The sequence below is a fragment of the Dipteris shenzhenensis genome, chromosome 14 (assembly GCF_047967505.1).
Source record: "Dipteris shenzhenensis isolate YYH24624 ecotype China chromosome 14, Dip_SZ_1.0, whole genome shotgun sequence".
Taxonomy (NCBI): Eukaryota; Viridiplantae; Streptophyta; class Polypodiopsida; order Gleicheniales; family Dipteridaceae; genus Dipteris; species Dipteris shenzhenensis.
This window is the reverse complement of record NC_141609.1, coordinates 11,651,669-11,666,175: the sequence shown is the minus strand read 5'-3', so window position 1 is coordinate 11,666,175 and position 14,507 is coordinate 11,651,669. Positions and strand designations below refer to the sequence as shown.

General features: G+C 44.7%; 1 protein-coding gene across 1 annotated transcript; it reads right to left on the bottom strand.

Moving 5' to 3' along the window:
- Nucleotides 1–11,631: 11,631 nt before the first annotated feature.
- On the bottom strand, nucleotides 11,632–13,766 carry LOC147894193 (protein OPI10 homolog). The gene is made up of 3 exons (XM_087384791.1): nucleotides 13,663–13,766; nucleotides 12,796–13,134; nucleotides 11,632–12,601 (listed from the first exon to the last, which is right to left on the bottom strand). Exons 2-3 carry the CDS (start codon nucleotides 13,082–13,084, stop codon nucleotides 12,138–12,140), a joined length of 753 nt encoding a protein of 250 aa, XP_087240917.1. The 5' UTR covers nucleotides 13,085–13,134; nucleotides 13,663–13,766; the 3' UTR covers nucleotides 11,632–12,137.
- Between the last annotated feature and the right edge of the window lie 741 nt (nucleotides 13,767–14,507).

Below are 14,507 nucleotides of genomic sequence, written 5' to 3'. Positions count from 1 at the left end.
ATGGTATTTAATACTATACAGGCTTGGGAACGCGCTCAGCACAATAGTTCACTTTCAAAGGTGAGATAGTAGAGCAGGTACGATCTTATGTGTACCTCGGGGTGATCTTTTCTGGTCCTCAATTTTCATTGAGAGCCGCGATTGATGCCAGATTGGATAGAGGCTATGCAGCTTTGGGGGCACTAAAGAGACAGTGTGCACATGTACAGTTCCAAGAGCCACGCACAAAATTATGGTTGTTTGAGACATTGGTGGTGCCCACGCTATTTTATGGTGCAACTATATGGGGCCCCAGTGTAGGGGGTGCAACTGAGTGGAGGATATTGGAAAGGCCATTAGTGACACTGATTGCCCGCATGATCCAGAGCAAGCCATCTGTACCACATCCGATAATACGAGCTGAATTAGCAGTTGCTCCACTAGTGACTGAGGTTTTGTTCTAGGCAGTAACTTGCATACATAGATTGTGGGATCTACTGGCTCCAGATATGCATGGTTGGCTATGATATCATCCAAGCAGCTAGCAGAGGAGGGTCAAACATGGTGCTGGTATGCTCACCTACAGAGATGGTTTGTAGAGCATGAGTTGACAATGGATGCACTCCCACCCTTTCAATACAGTTTGGATTGTCCCAAGTTAGACCTATCTCGCCATGACCGAAACAAGATCATTAGAGCTGATATTGTCAAGTTGGAGACTGAGAGAACCTCGACTAGACACATGAGCCCCTAGGGAAGAAGATGGCACACTACCAGAACCATTTTCTTCATTTATCTCAAGATGAACTTATAGCCAGGCCAGCATACATGGACACACACCTATCTCACGGGCTACGTAGTATTATTGGCCAAATTCGAACCTCATCACATCAGTTGAGAATAGAGACAGGGAGATACACCCACATAGCCCATCAGAATCGGATATGTCAGTTATGCCATGTTGAGAGTTCACGCTCAACATCATGTGATCATGTGTGCATAGCACCATCACGTGATCATATGTGCATAGCACTAACCTTATAGAGTGCTATAAAGGAAAGGGATAGATCCCCTAACCCTAACCCTAAAAGGGTTTGTATATATTCTATTTTTTCAACTAAATCTAGTGTACAGTTAGTCATTTGTGGTGTGTTCTCTAGATGTGCCCTCTCTCCTCATCTCCACTCTTCTCCTCTCCCCTCTTCATATTTTGTCATGGTATCAGAGCCCTCTTGCCCTTCCGCTGAGGCATTGTGATTCTTGAGAGTGCGAGAGAGATTGTGAGATTGAGAGTTCTCTTGAGTGTTCTCCTTGAGAGTCCACTTCCGGTGAGAGATCTTCATCTATCATTTGAAAGAAAATTTCCGTTTATCCATTTTGAGAGAGATTTTGAGTGTTCATTCTTGTGAGAAAGAGTTTCTTTATGAGGGATCTCCATTGAGTCAGAGAGATCTACTTTGTGAGAGGTTCATGAGTGCTTTCTTCTCTGAGAGATAGGAAGAGATCTCATCAACAAAGCAACTCTGCGACTTACAGAGCTCCTACAATAGCTTAAGGGCCAAAAGGTTCTCTTACCAAACCTCTACCTAAGGCTCGAATTTGCGCCTCCTACAATGCCTTCAGCAAACAAAGGCTCTTCAACGGAACTACAACAACAACCCTTAAGCGTCATCAGCTACATGGCCGACCACACGCAGCGGCTCTACCATCCAACTTATCCAACGCGGCCCAAGCTTCAACTCCAACGATCTCGCATCTTCCAAGTGACTCTGTTCCAGTGGTTTAAGCCAGCCAAGACTCATCAACCACAAGCTCCTTCAACAAAGCTCTCGCATCCGTGACTCAGCTGCCACCAACAGCAGCCCAACGCAACAACTCCATCATCCCTGGCTCAGTAGCTTCATCACCAAGTTCCAGCGATCGTCGACCCAAGCTACAAGCAGCGCCTCCAAACAACTCTTACCTGCAATAGTGAAGCCCAAGCATACGCTCTTCCAATGAGCCCAGTTCACGAAGGTGCTCACGGGCCTTCAACAGCAAGCGTCTCCTCACAGCCAGCCCACAACCTCTACGCAAACCTCTGAACGAGAGGCAGCTCCCTCATCTCATGCAACAACGTTGAGATCACCAGCAAGCTCCACATGCTGTGCCATCGACAGAGAGACGCCCGACGGCAACAGAATCCACACAGATTCTGGTGAATCTTCCAAAGATTCTGGTAGACCACGAAGCGACACATGGTAAGGTCTTATCCTCAGGGTCAAGTTTGGTCATCAAGGTGCCATATCACCTTATCTGGTTAAGGTAACCCACGTACCGTAACCTAGGCTACCAAGCAAATAGGGTTGGTCTGTGTATTGACACGTGGCAGATAGGCCCTAACCAAGGTTAGGTCGATTAACTCTAGGTTTGTTCACTGGTTATATTTTTGCCACATGGCACCCTTATCTCCAACTGCCATGTCATCTCATCTACGACGTCACAGTGCCAGCTCAGCTACCACATCATTAGTGCCACATAGGCAGACACGTCACCTGCCATGTTATCACCCAGCTCAACTGCCACATCATCAATGCCATGTAGGCAAGCCATGTCATCTTGCCACATCACCACTGCCACCTCATCAATGCCACCTCACCTACCACCTCATCACTACCACATGGCAGTCCCTTGCCAGGCACACTGTGCACACACTGCATGTGCAGACTCTTGCCACCTCAGCACAGAGCTTCACAGGCACACCTCTTGCTAAGCAGAGTGCCACATCATCACTGCATGTGACTCACAGTGACACATCATCATTGAGCACCATTTGCACTCCTTTTGCCCCTCCACTTAGATCAAGTCATATCTCTTGATCCAGGAAGAATTTGAGGGCGCTCCAAAAAGGAAAGTCGCTCGTTTTTTTGTGCTCTACGTGCTCGTCACATCATGTGCACATTTCGGCGCAAGTTACACTCACATTTGAGCCTCGCCGACAAAACCACTTCCTTCACGCACATTTGCCTCTACATCGACGCATCTGACCCAGCACTTAAAAAGAACAAAAGAAAAGGAATTATTTGCTATTCTTTCATCGATCGACGGTTGGTTTAGATCTAGATCAGAGTAGACTAGATCGCCATAGAGGGGACGCTTTGAATTCCCCAGGTTGCCAATCTAAGCCATGCCCGAAATTCTCGACTAGTACCTACTCGGAGTCAGTCCATATGCTCACATCCGATTTCACATGATTACATTACCTGAAACCTTACGTTCATCAGTTCAGTGAGCAGACTTCAGAGTTCAGAGGCATTGCAGATTGATTCAGTGGGCAGATAGCACTTGATTTCACACACACATGCCACCATTATAAAGCCTATTTGGCTATCTCACGGCATCGTGCACATCATTTCAACCTTGTAAAGCCTCTTGGCTATTCTCGGCATCATTGCCACAAGCCTTGTAACATAGATCAGATTTTATATACTGCAATTCTATCTTCACCGACGGTACAAAGATTTCACTTGGCATCTTCAGTGTATTTGCAGTTGATTCATACAGAGATTTTCACGACACTTTTGAGTACATTTCTTGCACCATGTCGACTAGCAACCTCAATCTGGAGGCATCTACTAAGTTAGACAATTCCAATTATGGTACATGGAAATACCAAATGGAGACCATTCTTGTGCTTCAGGACAAATGGGAGTATGTCGATGGGTCTACGCCTAGACCATTGGCCGATCCAGCCACCAGTAGCTCTAGTTCATCTGTTGTCACAGCACCAACAACGGGATCTACAACGGGATCTACATCTACACAAACAGCTTTCGCACCAGTAGCAGATTCTGCCATTGCCCGAGCTCAAGCAGAATGGGATAAGAAAGACCAGTATGCCTATCACCTGATCAAGCAGAATGTGCAAGATGTCATGCTAGGACAACTCAACACAATCAAGACATCAAAAGAAGCATGGGATATGTTCGCAGCTCTCTACGAGTCCAAGAACACATCCAGGATTCTCACCATGAGAAACCAGATCAACCAAAGTTTCCGCAACAGCAGTGAAACTGGTCATGCTTATGTACTCCACATCAAAGACTACAACAATCAACTTGCAGCAGTAGGAGAGACTATGAATCCCACAGAAATGGTTCAAGTAATCCTGAATGGACTAGGAGAAGGATACGAGAATCTAGTCCAGAGTATTGCCATCCAACGGCAAATTCCAACACTGGAAGAACTTCAGTCAGTTCTACTTGGTGAAGAACTCAGGACTCAGGCAATTCAAGCACATAAAGGTCATTCTAATGATCAGGCATTCCCAGCTTCGGATAGAAGCAGAGGCAAAGGCAGAAGCAGAGGTAGATCATACCAGAAAAGTGGTCATCATCAACAAAGTCAGAATCAACATCACCATCAGCATCATCCTCAGCAACATCAGAATCAACAAAGAGGAAATCATTCCAACCGAGGAAGATTTCAAGGACGAGGGAATGCATCCACCAATGTGTTAAACATTCAGTGCAACTACTGTCACAAGTTTGGACACTATGAAAGAGATTGCCGCAAGAAGTAGTACGACTAAGGTGGTCAATCCAGCAGTAATCGAGGGAATTCCTGAGGAAGAGGAAATCATCGTGGTGGACATTCTAGTCACAGTCATTTTGCAAATGAACATGGAAATATGTTTCTTGCAAGTGAGAAATTGCATCAGACTGATACAATGCACCTAGACACTAATTTTAATCCCAAAGAGGATTTCAGCTATCAAGTCGACCAAGTGGAACAGGATCCTTGTTACATCGACAGCATTGCATCATCTCATATGACAAATCATCAGGAATGGTTCACAGAAATGAAGCCATTAGAAGGACAGAAAAATGTCATCTACACAGCAGACAATACACCGAATCCAATTCAAGGGACAGGTGTTATCCCTATGAACAATTTCTTTGGTACAAAAGGATTAGTCAAAGATGTGCTCTATGTTTCGAAGCTCAGCAAGAACCTTTTGTCAGTAGGTCAAATGACGGAACACAATTACAAAGTCATCTTCGACGGTGATGAATGCACTATTAGAGACAAATCCAAAAGAGGAAGGACGCTTATACGGAATGCTAGCTACAGTACCAGATAAGCATGCCATGTCAGCTCAAATGCAATAGATGCCACTATCTGCAAAATGGCACAAGAGATATGGTCATGTCAACTTCAAGTACTTGTTAGATCTCAGGAATCAGAATATGGCAATTGGGATTCCAAAGCTACAGTTTCTTGGAAAGGTTTGTGAAGCATGTTGCTTCGGCAAACAAAAACGAGCCAACTTTGTCAGAAGTACCTCCCGTGCATGAGGTATTCTTGATTTGATTCATACAGATGTATGGGGTTATGCCCAGACCCGCAGCATCAATGGTTCACTTTATTACTTGACCTTCATCGACGACTACAGCAGATATTGTTGGGTCTACTTTTTGAAAGAGATATCTGAAGTGTTTTCCAGATTTCAAGAATTCAAAGCCATGGTAGAAAACCAAACAGGCAGAAAGATCAAGGTCATGAGATCAGACAAAGGAGATGAATACATGTCTTCAGCATTCATGAACTTTTGCAAAAATCACGGCATAGGAAGACAATTTACATGTGCAGATACTTTTCAGTAGAATGCAATAGCTGAAAGGAAGAATGGGACTTTAGCAGACAGTGCTAGAGCAATGCTTAGTGAAAAGCATCTTTCGAATCAGTATTGGGTAGAAGCAATAGCTACAACTAACTATTTGCTTAATCGGCTTCCTACCGAACCGATACAAGGTATGACTCCTTATGAAGCATTCATTGGACACAAGCCATGCATTGGGCATCTCCGCATATTTGGTTGCATAGCATATGCCCACATACATGATGATCATCGCAGAAAATTGGATGCGAAGTCACGCAAATGCATCATGGTTGGCTACAGTGAAGAAAGCAAAGCATACAAATTGTATGATCCCATCAACCGCAAAGTCGTTATCTCCAGAGATGTAATCTTTGATGAGGAATCAGAATGGAAAACCTCACCTACACAGCAGATAGAAGCATCGACTTCATAGTCATCTACAGAACAGGTTGATGAAGAAGAGCAAGAATTGCCAGCAACACCCCAAGCAGAGCCACAGCAGCTCAAACGGTCTACCAGGGAAAGCAGACCACCAGCCAAATTGACATATGCTCAAAAAGGCAAAGCAATTCAGGTGGAAACCACCAACTATGCTCTTATGACTACCATCATGGCTACAGAAGAGCCGGTGTACTTCGAAGATGCAGTAGACAAGCCAGAATGGCAAACTACTATGAATGAAGAAATGGATGCTTTGTATGAGAACAATAGTATTCAGAGATATAAAGCCAGATTAGTTGCAAAAGGATTTGCACAACAATATGGTCAAGACTATGATGAGACTTATGCTCCAGTAGCAAAGATGGGTTTGTTTTTATCAGAGCTCAGGCGACATCATAGAGAGACTTTGTTGGGAGACAAACAGCCGAGACAGCCCCACCTAGGCAAAGTACACTCAGAGACTTCTTCACTGCCAGCACCTCAACTAGTTTTATGCCCTCCCCGCCATTAGAAACCCCTGGCACCACCACCACCTTATCACACACATGCAGATTGCCACACTCTAGTGGTGTGATTTTGGACCGAGCTGTCGCCATATCCAGGTCACGGAGGCCCAGGCCCCCAAGACCCCGTGCCCGGCACCCATATCTTCATCGGATCCATGCCATCATTGCCAAACACCGGAAACGTTTGGCACCGAGTTATGAGATCCTAGAGCTGCCCATGATTGGGATTTTTGACATAAGAAGAGTGCAACCTTTTTATTGATTAGCTTTCTGCCTATGCTGATCAATTGGTACTTTTAGTAAATACTTGCTTGGTATTTCATTAGTTTTGGGTCACTTGCAGTCCCTCTGACTGTAAGTACCTTTAGTAGCTCTTGGACTTCAGCTTATTTATTTTGTTGTTCTCTTTGATGAGACAACACTAGCAGATGTATCAACTGTTTTAGTCTTATAGGCCGTTTGGCCTTTTAGAGATGTTAATATCTATCTATCTATCTATCTATCTAATCTAGCCTACCCAAAGCTAGAGACTAAGCAACTTCGAGTTAGTGTAGCCTTTGGAAGCAAGCACTTTGATAGCCCTTCAACGGCAGCACGAGACAGAGACAACAACGCCATATTTTCAAGGCTTGATGAATAGCCAATTACTATGGTAAAGAGTTGCAATGCAAATTTACTCCACGGATAGCCCTTTGGCGACCAATGGCAACAAGCAGGCAGCCTGTAACTCAGTTTCTCGCCCATGAGCTACAACCGGATCTAGCTCCAGAACCAAAGTCTCACAAGGTGACCTTAGCGCAAGTCTACAAGCCAACTGACTCTAGCATAGTCTACAGTCCTATCTGTAACAAAGAAGCCAAGGGAATGAACTATAGCGACGCTTTGAGCGACTGCATCAATGCCGAAGGACTTCAATCACAAGTGAGCGGACACGAACGCTTGCAGTCTACGTTCAACGCAATAAGAGATCTGAGCAACACGTCCAAGATCAATGCCTTGAATCAAAATTCCTAGCAGTGGCTTCAACAATGACTCTTTCCATGACCAAGTAGCATAGTGACCACAAGCTCTAGTGTGGGCGACAACACCAATGCTCCTAGATCTACAATAGAAGCGACTATTAGATGAATGCGCCTCCCGTGCAACTAGTAGTGACCAACACCATCGACACAGGAGCTCAACGACCAGGACCAGCACCACCTGCAACACGGAATGCAGACTCTACTCCTAAGCTCAGCAAGAGCAAACGCGCGTGCATCACCACCAACAACCCAATACTCAGCTACCATAAGAGACTCCATAGAGCTGCCTAGGCCCATCGACCTTAGCAACCGCCTCTCCAACTCAACCCAAAGGCTACGACCTCCTCCAACGAGATCTACCGAATGCACCAGCCAATCACGGCTCTAGGGCTCCAAGGCTCCATTCGGGCAACAATATCCTGATAGCCACGCACACACAACCCAACTAGCAGGAGCAGTAGCGGCACACACAGCTTGGCACCTCAACTCCATTTGGGTTGCAGCAGGTGAGCCAAAATGAGGCCGTCCATGGGTCAGGAACCCGCTTGTAGCAGCTCGAAATGATTGTAGCCAACCGTTGTGCGTGCCACCAGCCATCGATCAGAAATGACGACCTTCACAGGCTTCTCTGCTCCAAGGTTCTCTACCAAATGCCATGTGGTAGATAGGTATAGTCAAGATAAGGTTGAGTGTTTTGAAGCTTGGTTGACTTAACTCACTAGTAAAATTTTCCACTAAGCCATGGTTAAGATGAGGGTTAGGTAAAAATGCCACATCACCAAGTGCCACCTAAGCACATAGCTTCTTGTTAAGCAGAGTGTGAGTGCAACATGTGAATCTCTCTACCACATCATTAAAGTCCTCTTTTTCATTAAACTTCGACAAGCCGTAACTTCGACAATTGGTAAGACCTTTTCAACAAATGACAAATCAAAGCATGAATGCACACATCGCTATCATAAGCATGCTGAAAGCACAAGTGCATGAGATGGCCATATCATGTAGCGAAAGGATCATGGCACCAAGGAGGTGTTGAGATATGGTGCCATGAGCACATAGATTAAAAGCTAAGGTGTGGTATATGAAAGAATTAAAGTAGCCACCCTAGGATGTGGACTACATTATGTGGAGATGTGGATCAAGGATATCCACAAGGAGAGATGTGGATTAGAGGATCCCACAAGTGTTGACTATTCAAAGGGCTCTCTCTATAAGAAGCCTCTCTCTTGTATTGCAAAAATTTAGATTTGAAATAGATTGATTCATAATTTCTCATCATCTCTTTCATAGAGTTTCTTATATGCTTTCAGCCTCCGTAGTTCTTATGCTCATCTAGTTTCGCTAGGTTTGGCACGATCTTACATTCTTCGACATACATAAATCTCATAAGCACATAAGGTTCAAATTCGCGCAATTGTTTTTGTGAAATCTCATATTGTTTGGAGAAGCCATCTCCCATGGATAGGACTGGATTGGAAGAGAAATTCTATTCGAACATTTCAAATGGGCCAATTGCCCTCTGATACGAGATAGAATCGTGCAATGACGAACCATGGGTGGAAGCATCTGATATGTAGACTTTCAAACATGTCTTTCTCAATAAAAAGATGCGAGTCAAATAGCATACAAGGACACCTTTCACCTCTATGGCAATAAGCATCCATAGAGGAAGAACAACGAGCACACTTTGGTGGTGAAATGAGAGACACAACATGAACTATAAGAGTTACCCTCACAAGCATGTTGAATTGACTACAATGGCTTCTTTTCCCTAGAAGGAAAGATGATAATAGCGAGAACGACAATGGCAACTATAACACATTATGACAAATATGTAATTAGACCAATGTGAAGGATACCTTAGTGACGAATATGTTGATACGAGATGTTCATGGACCAATTTAAATCATGAAAGAGCAAGTTGTTGAAACCCCTCATGGGTTAAAGCATTCACCCCCCCCCACCCCAACTTGAACCAACACTCTCATGACTCAAGTATTGGAATGTCAATAACATATTCTTAAGTAAATCTCTTGGGAAAGGAGTTGTCACTCATATCAACAGCAATTAGCAATAGAATTTTTTATATAAAGGCATGGGATTGGAGAGATGCACACAATAGGATAAGTATTCATGGTAAGTATGCAAAGAAAGCAGATGTGATACCATTTGCTACTCCCATGGAGTGCACATAGAAGTAGGACATGAAATCTATGTGAGATAATAAGGGCTATGAGAGAAAAAAATCCATTAATTGGCCTAAGAGAAACTAAGAAGGGTGAAAAGGAAGGGCTCATAATGTATTTCTCCCCTCTTTGCTCCGCTCAACCCCTCCCCCCCCCTCACCCCCCCTTTTTCCCTTTGCCTCGCCAATCTCGTTGTGCCTCTATTTTTTTCCCTGTGTCTCTCTCCCCTCTTCGCTCCATTCAGCCCCCTTCCCTCTACCTCCTAATTCTCAGCCCCCCCCTCGCCCCCCTTTCCTCCCTTTGCCTCGCTAATCGATGTGCCTCCATGAGGGGAGGTCAAAGTAGTCGCTCTTGCAGGTCACAGTGGTTGTCGTTGGAACACGTCGTTGCTCTACTAAATGTGGTCGTGGCCAGTAGGGAGCGGACGGATCATGCCCAGTAGGGAGCAGACGGAGCAGTAGGAACGCCAGGAATGCAGCTACGTGGACCACAAGCATGAGAGCAGCAGACTGATTGGAAGGTAGCAGACCGATTGGAAGTATTCCCAGCCGATTGTCGTATTGGACCACATTTGGAATTTGGCCTTGTTGTAGGCGATTGCATCCATCGCAGACGAAGGCACACACAAAGCCCTCGATGAATGGCCACAACAAATGAGACAGGGGATAGGGTGCCGAGCGAAGGGAGTGAAAAACGAGGGAGGGGCGACCTAGAGAAGAAGGTGCACGATGGGGGGAGGCGTAGCCGAGGGGGAGGAGTAGCCGACGAAGCAGAAGGGGAGGGCAAACCTTTGGGTCTAGTTGTCGCAGGGTCTGATTGGAGGTTAATGTTTAGATTAGGTTAATTTAGATTAATGTACATTAGGGGGTTTAGATTAGGTTAATGTTTTAACTAAATCAACAATCAATTTTTTCGGTGAAAGATCTAAAGTTTCCAACTTTTGATAACCGAATCCAGATCTAAAGTTTCTAACTTTTGATAACCGTATCCAGATTTTGAATCTCAACATGAATGAAACACAAAATTACAAACCTAGTGCAACAAATCCCATGCAAATCCGATGTCTAATTTAGTAGAGCCAAAAGAGCGAAGAATTTAAGATAAAAGTTGATAGCAACATGAAATCTATGTGAGAATATAAAAGTTGATATTGCTATCAATATATGAAAGAGTGCACCCTTTGCTAATCCCATGGAATACACATCAAATTAGGACATGAAGTGTATGCGAAAATATACACGTTGATATTTGAAAGAGTGCTACTTACCCGATTCATACTTAGAAAGAACATAAACCGATCAATCTAAGTAAACTTAAATACCAAATCAATCTAAATCCACTTTGAAACGCTTCAAGGATAATACTTTAAGATTCTCATACTTTGTAAGATTCTCCAAGATCGACTTCTTTAAAATACAATCCTTCTTTAGAAAACAATCCTGCCGGTACATAACGTTGTTATATATGTAAAATGTTTCTTTTTAATTGCTTCATACCCATGGCCACTTAAAAGAGACAATCCTGCCGGTACATAACGTTGTTAAATATGTAAAACGTTTCTTTTTAAAAGAGACAGGTAGCTTACTAATTGCACTTTTGGAATCATTGCCACAAAACATGGAAATGCTTGTTAGGGGCGCCTATTGCAAAAAAATCCGCAGACTTCATATGAATTTAGTTTTCTACGTTGTATGATATCGAACGTCTTATTTCCTGTTTTCTATGTCAGGCAACAAACAAGTTGGTTGAGATTGAAGATAAAAAATATCCTTTGATCTGAATTCTGTATGTTTGAATTTTCTGATATTCATGGGAGGCAGCAAGAGAATAAGGAGGCTTGAGGATCACTGATCTATAATATGCAAAAAGTTATGTGAGGCAACAAATAGGCTATATGAAATTGAAGATAATAAATACCCTTTGATCTGAGTTGGTTATGTTTGAATTTTGTTATCCAGGCAATGTTATCCATGGGAGGCAGCAAGACAACATGAGCAGAACAAAGCCCATGACAACTGATCTGTTAAGTCCAAAAAGAGGTTAAACACAAATTTCCTAGTCAAGAAGGTGAGATGTTTCTTGACAAATCTCGAGAATTCTGTGATAGGTCATACATGCAAAAACGAGGTTGAAGAAGAGAATTCAAGCGTCATAGTCAGAGTGCCTCCGGAGCTTCTCTTGCAGTTTGGAGAAGTAATTTAAGCTATCCTGAGCTTGCTTGACAAATCTCTTCTGGGCTTGAGAGTTCTGTGATCTGTTATTACATGCTATCCTGAGCTTGCTTGACAAATCTCTTCTGAGCTTGAGAGTTCTGTGATCTGTTATACATGCAAAAACGAGGTTGAAGGAGAGAATTCAAGCATCAAGTTAAGAAGTTCAAGACATAATCAGAGTCCCTCCTGAGCTTCTCTTGGAATTTGGAAAACCAGTGATTCAAGCTATCCAGAGGGACTGTAAGTTTGTCCCCTGCAATCGAGCAAAAGGAGTGCATGAAGTTGAAGAGATTTTGGCCTACACGCATGGCCAGAGCTTCGATCTGCTGCTGCTGCCCCACGTTGAAGGCCGGCAGCGATAGCACATCCTCCACGGCCAGCCCGATCTTCGCCGTGAGTGGAGGCGCATCCGCCGCTGTGAGCTGCATCTGCCCCCCTCGGCTTGGCCATAACAGCGATAAGACCGCTGATGGACATTCCTGATACACCGCCCCACAGTACTGGAATTGCGACCCCGGCGATTGCACATGCAGTGCTAGAGCTTTCTCCGGTGGTATCGAGAATTCATCCAGCAGAAAGATGCATATTTCCTTCACCTCGTCGTAAGATTCCCCTGTTTGGAACCGAAAGAAAGCGAAAAAATCAAGCATAAGAGTCGGCAATCGAGCACAATTATCAGGTGTGAAATTTGCTTTGTAATTTTGAGTTGTGTCGGCTGATTGTTGTCGATTCGCAAGAGCAGAATTTTTAGTTCTTTCAAGCGAAGATATGATCAGACAAACATAACGAGATGCAGGGAAGACACACCGACAAAGACGCTCATATCGAGCACCCAGTGAGTGGAATCGATTTGAGTGAAGTTGCTTGCATCCATGGGGTAGCTCCGGTTGGGGAAAAGTACGCCAAACAGTCTCGGCGAGCTCGCCTCTCTCCCACAGTAAGTAGCAACGATCCCCAGGTCCTCCGTGAGCACATCCTTGCTGCCGGAATTGACCGAATTTGCACGTCGCTTGCGTCTTTGCGAGGATTCCGTCGAGATGTCGTCGATTTCGTATGATTCATATTGCCTTCGTTGCCGAAGACCGGTGTGACCCATGTGGTTTCTCCATTCACTCACGCTAGCATCGGCGGCCTTGGGTTCTCCTCCTGCACACAACGACAAACGAGCTCGAACTCCAGAATCAATAACAGCGCGCTACGAAAACCGGCTCTGGCCATCAAATTTGCGGCAAAGCTTGCAACGGACGGACTTTCATCGCAAGCAAACAATCTCTCTCGGCCGTCCGGTGACGATGAGCGATTAATCTTTGAGACGACGAGCTGCAGGTGAAAACTTCTGATGCGAACAACAGTTCCCCAAAGCCACAAATTTCTCACAACAAACCTCTCTCTCTCACCCACCCTCCCCTCTCTCTGTCCAACCTCTCTCTCTCTTACGCGAACATACGCAATTCTTTCCTCTCTTGCTCTCGCTCTCTCGCTCTCCCTCGCTCTAGATCTCTCGCTCTCCCACTCGCTTTTTTTTGGTGAATCTCGCTCTCCCAGCGCGCGCGCGCGCGCACACACACACACAAAACAAAGAAAACTACAAACGCTCTGTAGAATGACACGCGATAGAATCGGCAGTCGACGGTGCTGGAATCGCGAATGGAATTGTGCAAAATTCCGACCAACCTGAATGAAGGCGCTGGCGCGATGATAAGTGGATGTATATAGCTTGGCCCGAATTCGAAGAAGCGAAGGAAGCAATTGGAGCAGGCAAACCAAGCAGCAGATTGAAGACGGAAATTAAAAGGGGAACGTGGAGGCTTCAAAATTATGTGGCCTTCCGAAGATTCAGACCTTCCCAGAACCTTCCAGAACCATCTTTTAATAATCCTCTCATTAACCGTACTCCCTCCCCTAACCTTTCCCCACCTCTCTCTAGTTCCAACCTCATACCACATTCCTGCCGTCTTCGTCCAAATCGGTGCTTGTGTCACTTCGACCCCAGCTCTCGACCCTCGCTTCACTACCAAATGGTCAGGCAGCTTGCCCCTCGATAGACCATGTAGGAGCATAGTCGGTTTTTTTTTTTAAATGGTTGAATGCTCACCATAAGTCAATATTTACTCATGGGATCATCTCCAAATTGGCACCCTCCCGCCTCAACGACTAATTAATTTATAGCGAGTTTTTTCCCACTGGGGGAGCCTATTTACATTGCTAGCTTCAACCAAATTCTTGATGTTAAGTAATAGCCAATGAGGAAGCTCAAAAGGCTATTCTTTGCCTCCCTGCAAAGTCTTTCCCTATGTGGGAATGCCCTCTCAAGCTCACCCCTAATGTACTTCTTGCCTTGATTTGAGCTTCTATTAGCTTGCATTAGTGCACTCCTATCTCAATGCCCTTTCATCTCAATCCTTTGCCACCTAGATTGGGCAAACAACAAATAAAGACACACAATCTACTCCAAAGTGCTAGGAAATGCATGACTTCCCTACCAATAGTATCCTGTCACAGCAGCGTGCTCGCATACG

Coding starts and splice junctions, on each gene's coding strand:
- LOC147894193 (XM_087384791.1), bottom strand. CDS start 13,084: ATGGGTCACACCGGTCTTCGGCAACGAAGGCAATATGAATCATACGAA. Junction 12,602..12,795: donor CGATATGAGCGTCTTTGTCG/GTGTGTCTTCCC, acceptor GGTTCCAAACAG/GGGAATCTTACGACGAGGTG.